Consider the following 12,583-nt stretch of genomic DNA (forward strand, 5'->3'; position numbering starts at 1 on the left):
TTCAACGGCTTGCAGCTAGTAAGAAGCAATGGAATTAAACTGGGCTTTGGAAATCTTTTTTAAAAAATGTCAATTGACAAAGCATTGGTATGTACACTGTAAACCCAGAAGTTGTTTGAACTCAAATAAATTAAGTCTGTTTTACATAAAATTGGATATTTCTTAACAATATCAAATCAAATCAAATCAAATTTATTTGTATAGCGCTTTTTACAACAGGTGTTGGCACAAAGCAGCTTTACAGAAACATGATTACAGGACAAAGAATCAGGCAAAACATTAAACATAGAAAATACAGAATACAGAACCCCCAGTGAGCGCGGAGGCAAGTAAAAACTCCCTCAGAGCTGCATGAGGAGGAAGAAACCTTGGGAGGACCAAGACTCACATTAAAGGGGGGACCATCCTACCACTGGTCAAATGGCTTTTAAATTAATTTTAAAAAGTCTTTCATACATCCACATAGGTTTTATATATTCAGGTGTATAGCAGCTCCACTAATGGCTTATAGAGTAAGATGGATGATGAGCAGCTGATCTGTGGTGGTGGATGGAGAAGAGCTGACTTCAGAAACTTCCAGTCTGGCCAGACAGAGGACATGAGAGCCTGAGGGTCCAACATCCCTCGGTATCGGGTCAGACAGGTGGGCAGTCAGTAACTCGGAGGAAGGCAGAGAGATGGAATTAGTTTTGACTGGATTCATGTAAAACAGAGAATATAAAACATTATCAGAGTGTGGCTAATGACTCCGGCAGAACTGAATAAAACAGCCTAACTAAAGGCAGAGAGCCAGAAGGTAACATAGACATAGAGGCTCCCTGAAACACTGGCATCCACCCACTCCACCGTCCACAAACCTGAGTGACCGTGTGCAGTGGGAGAACAACAGCACCAGCATCTCAGTTTACCACAATTTCCTCTGTCCATGAACCCCTGAATCTGCAGCCTTATCTAAGGGGAAAAACATTAATTACCAAAAGCTAAACTAAACAAGTAAGTTTTCAGTCTAGACTTAAAGATTGAGACTGTGTCTGAGTCCCGAACATATTTGGGGAGATTATTCCAGAGTTGAGGCGCTTTATAAGAGAAAGCTCTTCCTCCTGCAGAGCTCCTCTGAATTTTAGGAACTACTAATAAACCAGCACCCTGTGATCGAAGTAATCGCGGTGGTTCATAACGGGAGATGAGGTCTTGTAAATACTCAGGAGCGAGCCCGTGTAGGGCTTTATACGTTAACAGGAGAATTTTATAGTCTATGCGGAATTTGACTGGAAGCCAGTGCAGTGCTGATAGTACTGGACTAATATCGTCAAATTTTCTCGTTTTAGTAAGGACTCTGGCTGCAGCATTTTGAACTAGCTGAAGTTTATTTAAGTTACTGCCGGAACATCCAGACAGTAGCGCATTACAATAATCTAGCCTTGAGGTAATGAAGGCATGGACTAATTTTTCTGCGTCATGCAGTGATAGGGCATTTCTTAGCTTGGCGATGTTACGGAGGTGTAGAAAAGCTGTTCTAGTAACATTAGATATGTGTTTATCGAATGCTAGATCTGAATCTATGATAACTCCAAGGTTTTTAGCTGCTGAACCCGGGGTGGCTGAGAAGTCAGCCAGATTTAGCATTAAGTCTGATAATTTATTTCTAGCAGCTTTGGGGCCTAATAGGAGAACTTCTGTTTTATCACTATTTAATAGGAGGAAGTTGTGCGACATCCATGATTTTACATCTTCTACACAATCCTTGATTTTCTTTAATCTCACTCTGTCATCAGGTTTGGCTGATATGAAGAGCTGTGTGTCATCCGCATAACAATGAAAATTCACATCATGTTTTCTAATAACTTTTCCCAGTGGGAGCATATATAATGTAAATAATAACGGTCCTAATATAGAGCCTTGTGGAATTCCATATCTTACCTTGGTATAACTGGAAGACATATCATTTAACCTCACAAACTGATAGCGATCGGTTAAGTACGATTTAAACCATGCTAAGGCAGTTCCGGTTACACCGACCATGTTCTCTAGTCTTTCTAAAAGGATAGTATGATCTATTGTATCAAAGGCTGCGCTCAGATCGAGAAGTACGAGTAGGGAAACACAGCCTTGGTCGGCGGCTATAAGTAGATTGTTTGTTATTCTAACTAAAGCTGTCTCAGTGCTATGATGAGGCCTAAATCCAGATTGAAATTTCTCATAGATTTGGTTTCTTTGCAGGTAAGAGCAAAGTTGTTGGGCTACAGCTTTTTCTAAAATCTTAGAAATAAAGGGTAAGTTTGAAATAGATCTATAGTTAGACAGTACAGTAGGATCAAGATTTGGTTTCTTGATCAGAGGTTTACTCAATACTCAACTATTTTGAGTTAGTTGAACATTCGTGGGCACATATAAACATTCAAACTGAGATCTTTGAGTTGAATCAACTTATAATAACTGAGTTTAGTCTGTTGCCATTAACAGCTTCTTTTCCATTGGCTTCTGTCACAATCTATTTGCATACTGGGTGTGTCCAACAGTTTCTGACTAACACTACACACCGCATCAGTGTGTAGTGATTCCTCCCAGGGCGATCTTAGGTAAACTTGTAGATCACCTATTATAATTAAATACTTGGTATCTGTGTTTTTGGCTGTAGAACAAGCATCATTTACTGAGCTGCAGTAACTCTGTGTTCTCGCTGTGCTCTCAGTACTTTTAATTATTTACTATTTTCTTTCATCTACTTTTCTATGTGTATTTTAAAATATAGTTCAATGAAACCAGAAAGAAGACTAAATACAAGTTCAGGAAAATATTAATTTTAAATGTATGTGTATATGTATTCGTTGAGTTCATGGTACTTAAAAATTATGTTACATGAACTTACAATTTATTAGGTAATCGGTTACAACAAAATTTTTGAGTTTAGTCAACTTTTTTTTTTTTTTTACTACAATGTAGTAAAACAGTACAGGAACAGATTGTGTCACTGCACTCTCTACTTCGGCATTTATACAACACATAACACATTAACACTTTTATCATAATATCTATAAAAAACAAGAAACACATCGAACCCTGTTACTATTAAAACAATAAGTGTAAATATATATAGGGCAGGGGTATTTAATTAGAATTCAGTATGGTCCAGTTAGAGAAAATTTCGACAGGCCAAGGTCCGGACCGATTTTTAACTTGTGTTATGATTCAATGCTATTTCCTGTAAGGTTGTTTGAAATATGAAAAAATATATAATAATAATAATAATAATAATAATAATAATAATAATAATAATAATAATAAAAAATGCCTCTTTGAACAGATTCTGTATACATTCCTCACCTGTCTCTTTGTCGCGCTCGGCATGACATTAGATTCCGCCCGTTCTTGTGCTCCCTATTTCCTTATAAGGGCGTTTTTTTCACGGCCACGTCCCAATTCAACAGCGGGACCGCAACCCTGACAGCACGGGTTTGATCCCGCGTGAGGAGCGGTGTTTTTATTTATTTATTTTTTCCTTACCGTGTCTGCACAGACGGCAAATTGGCAAAAGAGAGCGTTTGGTGATCTTCCACCACACGTATTTGGTCTGTGAGTTTACTTTACCGCAAAGCATGTTTACAATGTATTACTTCTCTGTAGTTTATCAGTTTGGGTCCGCATCGGACAACATTTGGGTCCGGACCCGGACCGAGGTCCACCTATTAGTGACCTCTGATATAGGGGTTCGAAATCGTTTGACCGGTAGTGAATATTTTTATGGATTGGCCTTCAAAACTGGAAACTGGAGACAACTGGAAAAAGAGGTTGGGCTGACCCACATGGCAACAGCAGCCTTTAGTTTAGCTTAATCTGATTGGTCTAAATCTCAGTTTCAGCAGTGAAGAGAAGAATTACACTAATTGCTAAGATTAGAAAATAAAAAAAAACAACAGAAGCTTAGCTAAAATCTATATGATTTTTACTTGTGTACACTACTGTAGTAAGTGTTAGAATCCACCTTGTAATAGCTGTGTTTCTTCTATGCATACAAATGTATAATGTGTGCTGGTGGCCCTTTTTTTTTATTTTTTTTTTACAAAAATAAATAAATAAAATATATGAAATAAATAAGGAAGGAAAGAAGGAATGAAGGAAGCCGCCATGAATATGCAACGTATTTACAGCTTTGGCACAGTGGATTACACACTGACGAACCGCAGCTGCCCTGCGTTTTTAAGATGCTTCCGCTGTTCCAAGATGTCTTTTTTTTTTTTTTTTCGCGCGGTGAAGCCGTCTTCCCTGGCCTTTGTTCTTTTGTACACTGGGTGAACCTGTGACAGTGAGATAAAGAGTCCGTGACTGACTGCGTGCATGCGCCATAAGAGCCCGGCACTGACGCCCCAGCCGGCGTGTTATTAACTGCTTAAGTGTAGAATATGCAGCGGCAGGGCTGCGCGGCGCGGAGCTGCGGGGGGATAATGCGTGCGTGATTAAATCATGTGTGTGACTTAATGTATCAAGACGAGGAGGGAAACTGTAGTGACATGGCATGGACGTTTGAGTGTACATGTGTGTGTGTGTGTGTGTGTGTGTGTGTGTGTGTGCCTGGGTTGAATATGATTGATTCGTCAGCGTATAGTCAGGCGGCAGGTTCCCAGCTCAGCTTTGCCAGTTAAGAGATGGAGCTCTGCTTCCTTCCTGCTTTGGTGTGAGAGACACATGACTGACAGTCAGAATTTGAGCTGGTTTGAAACTAAACTGTGGCTTTTTAGTGATTCAGGGCTTGAGATTAGCCTAAATAAGACATTTAGGGGTTTTTCGGCTTGTTTGGAACATTTATCGTAAATTTCCGCATCAAAGCTGAATGAGTTGAGCGTGTTTTGGAAGTACTCGAAAAGTGATGTACACGTTTAAGGTCGTATCCCTTCAAATATGACATCTTTTCTCTGATATCATGCACTGTCATAGCATATCAGACTCACACACACTTATATACACACACATAAAGAAATCCCCTACTTGGATGTCACTCAGAAAGCTGCACATCAGAATTGACTGTCATATCACACACCTCCGATGTAGACATGGCAGTTCACAGATACAGCCTCCAGTAGACTCGGCTGTGCTTCAAACCGCGCACCCCTCCCCCCTTGTTCACTCCACACTACACCCCGCGTAGCGTCTCGACTCTTCTCGACGCTTTCATGTGCAGCTGTGTCACCTGTAGCTTCCTCCTCCCTCGTCTCCCTCAGCGTCTCCGCTGTCACTTCCTCTCACAAGCCTCCCGACAGCCTCGCCAGCCGTCAAGCAGGAATATGCAGTCGTATTAAAAGACAAACACAAATATCACAACCGAAGCAAGCAAGCAAACAAAGCGGCGCCGACGTCGCAAATACCATTTCAGCACAGTTTGATTGCCGAGCTCCACCTGAGTCTCATTTCTTGGAGATCAAAGCGGAAAGCGATCCGATATCAGCGCAGGCAATCTCGGAGCGTATCATCAAACCGACTCCAATTTGTACAGAAATGTTTCCGCAGGGAAAAGGGTCTCGGGTTGTTTGAGGATAGCGCCAGGCGCGTTCCTCCAAAACACACCCGCATTTCCTACCAGCTCACAAACCCCGAGGTTCTCCAGACTCATTCTGCATTTCTCAATGGAAATGAAGCTCCTTTGTTAAACCTACAGTAGGTGTGTGGAGTGGATTTTTGTGTGCAGTGTTTTGTCGGCTTTGATTTGAGCGTTGGACCTGATCCATGAGATGATGAACATTTCTTCTTTCATTTTCTTTTTTACTGCACTCTTAATCTGGCAGGCGGTGATCCACCAATCAAATGCGAATGTACTACTACTACTAGGGCTTAGATTCTTAGAGTCTCTGCCCGGACCCAAGGGCAGAGAATTCCCACTACTTTATGCTCTGAGATTTATTACTGGTGACCCTCACAATACTCACCACTGCACACTATGCGATAGAGCTGGTTGGTCCTCACTAGCTGCACAAAGGAAATCTCATTGATAATTTTTATTTTATTAATAAATCACCTTCTGGCCCTTTATCAGCTTATATCTCTTATTTAATCTCGCTGGGTGGAGTCGCTAAATGACGTCAACACCTAATTTGCATAATACATGTTTTTGAAGCTGTAAAGGATTAAGGCTATATGAGTGAAAAAGTGTGTAAAAACATCCTAAATATGAAATGAACAGCTTTAGGCAGAATAGGCCATCACTTTTTTACAGTAACTTCATTTTTACGTGAAGTACATTAATGAGTTTTTTTGCCGTGTTCTTAAATGTTATTATAAGAGCAGCAGTTAGCCAGAAGTGTTAATTTACGTTTTTTTTAGGATTTTTGTTTGTTTTATTTTATTATTTTTTTAAGTTTTCTTTATTTTTAAAGCTATCATAGACAAATTGTTCAATGGCTCAATAGATATTTCGCTTTTTACAAAGAGGCAGACACTGTGGAGGAGGTGAGTGACAGGCTACGTGGTGAATGAGGTGAGTGACTGACTGAGACTGTGTGAGTTCAATTCTATATTTTGTTCGTGTCACACTGAAGACAGTTATATTTACATCCTGATCTGTAAATACGGGGCGGGGTCAGTCAGCTGCGGCTGTGGGCACGGTGTTGGTGGAGCGGTGTGTAAGCTCTGACTGAGAGACTGCACTGAGTGTTGTGGGCGGAGCTCACGGCAGCAGCCGCTGCAGCGCGGCTGAAGAGAGCGTGTGTTTATCTCAGAGTCGCCAAAAGTCTCCAATAACACAATAACACCACAAAAACTCGCTAGATTTGTCGGTAGTCTTTTTTTTTTTTTTACCAAAAAAGTCGCTAAAGGGGCTGAAAAGTCGCTAAATATAGCGACTAATTCACACTGTCTACATTCTGATTAAGAACAGGGCTGCTCTCACTGACGCGACTCAGGGATTATGTCACACGCAGCACCGTGCGCAGTGCCCTAGTGCCTGTAAATTTAATAGTCCAAAGAAGGTACTTTAAAAACCAGGACATTTCCTCAATTTTTGAAAAAAACCTGGGACGCCCGGGACAGGAAGTAAAATACGGACATGTCCCTGGAAATACGGACGTCACCCTGCCTAAGGTAGCTTTAAGCCCAGAGCTAACGATAGCCAGCTAACTCTAATTAGATTTGCACCGAATAAGCTTTTAGGCACACACAGACACACACACACACACACAGTGTTGTACGTGAACAAGTTCATGGAACATGCTCATTTTTTCGTGAACGTTGAACTGAACGCAACACATTTTTAATATAGAACTTGAACGTGAATTAGTTCACATTATGTGTCATGAACAGCAGACATCACTGTAAATGAACGTTGGAATTTGAAAATTCCTTCCTCCTGTATTCTTGCTGGTGCCGCTTAAATCATGTATCATCAGACAGGCATGGTTTTGACAGCGCAGAAGGCTGGAGGAGCGAGAGAGAGAGAGAGAGAGTGAGTGACAGACCAATGATGAGAGTGAGAGAAAGCGCTGCAATTGAAAAAAAAAAAAAAAACATATTTCATATTATATATTATTTTTTAAATTAAATTCTGGTAAATTTCATTGCACTAAGTATAGAACTGGTCTACATTGTCTGTACTGCTGAAAGTTTCATCACCTGGTAAGAAACCCACAATTGCAGTATCAAGAGCAAATGTCAACAAAGAGCAGATTTAAAGAACGTATAGTGATTTATAGCTTGTAGTGTGAAAAAAAGTATTTATTTGAAAATCTCACGAAAAAAGTAAAATGAACTGAACTTTGAACTAGTTCAGAATTAAAATTGTGAACTTTGAAGATGAACTGTTCACTTTGAGCATGTATGAACTGAACTTGAACTAGTTCAGAAAAGCTGTGAACTGGCACAACACTGCACACACACATGCACGCACACACGCATGCACACACACACCAAACACAGCGGCTACTTTCACCCAAGCCATAAAGCCAAGCTAACTTAGCTAGCATTAGGTTAGTTGGCTAGATCTTTGCAAAAGTAGACTACATTAGATCACAAATGGCAGCTAAATAAATATGATTTTGATAACTGGATGGAGAAGCATGTGCACAATTTAGCGGTCTGAAGTGAGGTACAGACAAGTGAATATACTAAGTGGTGCTCGCCACTTAGTATTTGGTGCTCACCACTTAGTATGTGGTGCTCACTGCTTTTTACATTAAAAAAAATATATGCACCACGTCCCTTTAGGGGCTCCGTAGAATCTTGCAAAATACTGTGAAATGCATTTTTGGTCACACAGCCCAGCACTAGTTCTACATAATGTTTATCAATCTTCACACATTTCTATAAGCTACACGTGCCGGGGATTCTCTGTGGAGCACTAAATCGTGACCCTCATGCTGCGACTGGATCTAAATCTGTAACACACTCCACCAGCTCCTGCTGTACATCAGCCTGTTTTTTTTTGCTTAGTTTTTGTTCTGTTTTGTTTCTGCATGGCAGGACTGTAAAGTTTGCAACATCGCAGCTGTGAGAACGTCCTAGTGCCACCAAACTTGCAGCTGGAAACTTGCAGTTGCCATGGCTTGGTGCTGTAGGAACTCTGCATTGTGGACTGGGTGTTTTAAAGGCTCACTCCCGCTGGAGTAAATCTAGATTGCGGCCGGGATATTATTTGGTGGGCTGGTGATATCTCCTCATCGCAGCTTGGAGCTCTTCCATTCCAGCTGCCAGAGTGACTGTAGAGGGACGGTAGTTGCTCCGAGGCCTCGGGGGCTGAGCGAATTTTTTTCTCCACTTACTCAACAGCTCAATCTGGTCCAGTAAAATGACTTTACACCTTGATCTGGGGGAGTTTTTTCCCTTTGCTTGCTGAGGAACTGTGTTGTGTGGCTGTTTTTGTTTTTTGTTGTTGTTTTGTTTCATTAATTGTGTATTTGTTGCTAATGAAAAGCATGCTTGAGTTTTAAAAAGGAGCTTTATATTAAGGATTTACCATATTGCACTTAAAAAGAGCAGTAAATCCACTCCGCTGAAGTACAGCATTATAAAGAAACTTCAGTGAAGTTTCTCCAGCTCTAAGGCTGGAGCAGCATTAGATCAGCAGACTGTAGTCTGCACATTTACCGAGTTAAAACAAGCTATGTGGGATAAACCACTAGCTGATAGTGCCCTGGCTTACTGAAAAACTTTCAGTTTCTTAGTCTACAACTATCAGGCGGCATTTACTTGCTCTAACCACAGCTGGCTAGCATTGGTAACCGGGGCTGGCTAAGCGCTTGCTAACCGCAGCTAGAGCTTACCCTTGGGCAAAATACTGTAAATAAACAAAAGCACTTTAATCACCCAGTTTTCAGGAGAGAAATCTGTGTAAATTAACATCCAGCTCTCGTTTGACTTTATTGGTAACACTTTACTTGGATGGTCCATTTGATGGCCTTATTGATGCTCAACTGACATTCAACTAACATTCAACTGCATATCTTTTAAATGCAATTGAACTAAAAGGTGAAAGTAAATGATTCTCTATCAAATGTAACCCTACATCCAACTCTAACCCAAACTCCAATCTTAACATTTTAGGATTGGGTTTAGGGTTAGACCCAAAGTTTAGGTTAGGGTTAAGGTTAGAGTAAGGAGTAGGGTGAGATTTTAGGGTTGACTAATGGTTAACATTAGGGTTATGTATAGGGTTAGGTTCTATTTTGAATCATTTACATTCAACATAGGGTTAAGTTGCATTTACAAGTCATTCAGTTGAATGTAAGTTGAATGTCAGTTGAGCGTCAACAAGGCCATCAAATGGACCATCCAAGCAAAGTGTTACCAATTATTTTTAGGAATTACAGTTTCATTTACTTAGGCAAAACTTGCTGTGCGAATGGTATGATCCACTTCCACTCTGCCCAATCAATCAGCACTATTTATGCCGATAATGCTGCAGGCTGAAATCACTGTAAACTGTTTAAACAGGTCTGTTTATTTATATTAAAGGCAAGGTTCTTGTTTTCCACCGTCAGGATGATATTAGCCATGACGAACATGAGGCAGGAAGTGGCCCAAACCACCACAAACATTACCTAGAATGTGTGGCGGAATAGAGATCTGTGCTTGTTCACCAAAAGCCCAACCAAATACAGGCTCGAGGTGGCGCCAACTAAATTACACCAGGAAAACTGATCACTTGATGACTTTTGTCTTTTGGTATGTTGTTGTATTGGACTTACAGTTGAACTTTCACCACAGCTGACATTTTCATGCCTTTGAATAACTGTGTAATATCTTTTAATCTATTAATTTACAGCCCTAATCACTGTATTATAAACTTTGCAGACATACCGTATCCAGATATTTCAGATATAAAAATGTTTTACGTAATATAAACTGTACGCATTCAGCCAAGCTAGGTAGAACTGGTGGGTGGATGAATCTCTGAGAGCAGCTCGTGTCAGTCTGTAGATAGGCTGCTATCAGTTCATGGTAAGTATGTAGAGATGTAAAGAAGAGAGGATGATCAGACAGTGTCCTTTTTTTTTTAAAGAGTGGGCAGAACTTGGAGGAGCCCTGAGGAGATGTAGCTCTTCACAGTGTCATGGTGCTGAAGTGAGCTCTAGCCTATTAGCTGTGCTAATTTAGAGATGGACGGAACTCTGGAATGCAATGAGTCACCCGGTGGACAGCGAAAACAATAACACGCCTCGGGCTCCGCTATGTCATACATATGCAATTAGAAAAAAAGAAAAAGAAAAACAATAGCAGATCAATGTGCCGCTGTCTCGGTGACCAACTCCCACATATCCGCATCTTCAATCTGCTTCTAAGTTCTGCCAAACAAAGTCTAACTAAAGAAATCTATTTGCAGGAAAGTATCTTATAAATGTGTTTTACACGGCAGGAAGTCATTGTGTTGCTTCATCCGCCAGCGCCTCTGCTTTCTTGGACTTCCAGAAGTTATTGATCTGATGCGCTCTGATACTGTAAATGTTGATGATTTATGTTGGAACGGCTCAAAGATGCTTAATTCACACTGTTACTCAGTAATATCTGATTTTCTGTTTTCCTTTCTGTGTGTGTGTGTTTGTCTGGTGTTTGTCTGTGATATTTGTCTGTGGTGTTTGTTTGGTGTGTGTCTGTGGTGATTGTCTGGTGTGTGTCTGTGGTGTTTGTCCGTGGTGTTTGTCTGTTGTGTTTGTTTGTTGTATGTCTATGATGTTTGTCTTGCAATTGTCTGTGGTGTTTGTCTGCTGTGTTTGTTTGTTGTATGTCCATGATGGTGTTTGGTGTTGATCTGTGCTGTTTGTCTGGTGTCCCATGTTTGTCTGGGGTGTTTGTCTGGTGTCTGTATTGTGTTTGTGGTATTTGTCTGTTGTCTGTCTGCTGTTTTTGCGGTATTTGTCTGTGGCGATTGTCCAATGTTTGTGGTGTTTGTCCGCTGTGTTTGTTTGTTATATGTGCATGATGTTTGTCTGGTGTTTGTCTGTGGTGTTTGTCTGTGGTGTTTGGTGTTGATCTGTGCTGTTTGTCTGGTGTTTGTCCCATGTTTTTTGTCTGGGGTGTTTGTCTGGTGTCTGTATTGTGTTTGTGGTATTTGTCTGTTGTCTGTCTGCGTTTTTGCTGTGTTTGTCTGTGGTGATTGTCTGATGTTTGTGGTGTTTGTCCGCTGTGTTTGTTTGTTGTATGTGCATGATGTTTGTCTGGTGTTTGTCTGTGGTGTTTGCCTGGTGTTTGGTGTCCATCTGTGCTGTTTGTCTGGTGTTTGTCCCGTGTTTGTCTGGTGTCTGTATTGTGTCTGTATTGTGTTTGTGGTATTTGTCTGGCTGCGGTTTTTGTGGTCTTTGTCTGGTGTTTGTATGGTGTTTGTCTGGTGTGTGTGTGTGTGTGTGTAGAGCCCGCAGACCCCCTTCACTGAGCTGTGTGAGGAAGGAGTGCTGTTTGGAACAGCAGAGGTCGTGGAGGGAGAAGGACAGCAGGCATTCCTGTCTGAGATCAGTGAGGAGGATGTGGAGGTTCTGCGCCAGAGAGAAGAAGCTCTGCTACAGATAGAGGTGTGTGAATACAGTAATATACACTACATACATGACCTATTCATAATTCATAATTTTATATTTACTTTTGGTTTCAATTAGGTATTGTTTTATATATTTATTATTTTATTTGGATCCCAGTTTGCTGCTATGACCATATAAGCCTTTCTTCCTGAGGTCCAACAAATACTGTATAATATACATAACAAACAACAGTCACACATCATATTTGGAAATACACATCAAAAACAACTAAAGCAAATAATTGTATACACAATGTGGACAAAAATATATATAAAGAAAAAACATGTGCATTATGATCATACTACTCAACTTTCAGTGGTACTTTTAGTGGATGTCCATAAATAGTAAATGTCCAGTCGAGTCAAACCAATGCACTTCTGTTTGTATCCAAAATTTTACACAGTGATGTCATTTAACGTCATTGACACCCAGTGAAATAATCAGCATTACACACTCTGGTCCAAGAAGGGAATAAGGTCAACCAGCTGAAGATTGGTTCGGCCAATTTTTTACTACAGCAATTTAGGGTTTAGGAAAGGTCTTCCATGCGATTATAATGCCTGTTAACCCCTCCAAATTAATGCATAATTAAACCA

General features: G+C 40.6%; 1 protein-coding gene across 3 annotated transcripts in view; it reads left to right on the top strand.

Annotated features, from left to right (window-relative positions):
- Window positions 1–12,583, top strand: part of tsnare1 (T-SNARE Domain Containing 1) — a 283,761-nt gene that overhangs the window by 129,096 nt on the left and 142,082 nt on the right. For all 3 annotated transcript variants that reach the window (XM_049480129.1, XM_049480130.1, XM_022673881.2), the window contains one exon: window positions 11,826–11,984. In XM_049480129.1, coding sequence (XP_049336086.1) covers window positions 11,826–11,984 — 159 coding nt within the window. The remainder of the gene's footprint in view (window positions 1–11,825; window positions 11,985–12,583) is intronic.

This window comes from Astyanax mexicanus, chromosome 6 (genome assembly GCF_023375975.1).
Source record: "Astyanax mexicanus isolate ESR-SI-001 chromosome 6, AstMex3_surface, whole genome shotgun sequence".
NCBI lineage: Eukaryota > Metazoa > Chordata > Actinopteri > Characiformes > Acestrorhamphidae > Astyanax > Astyanax mexicanus.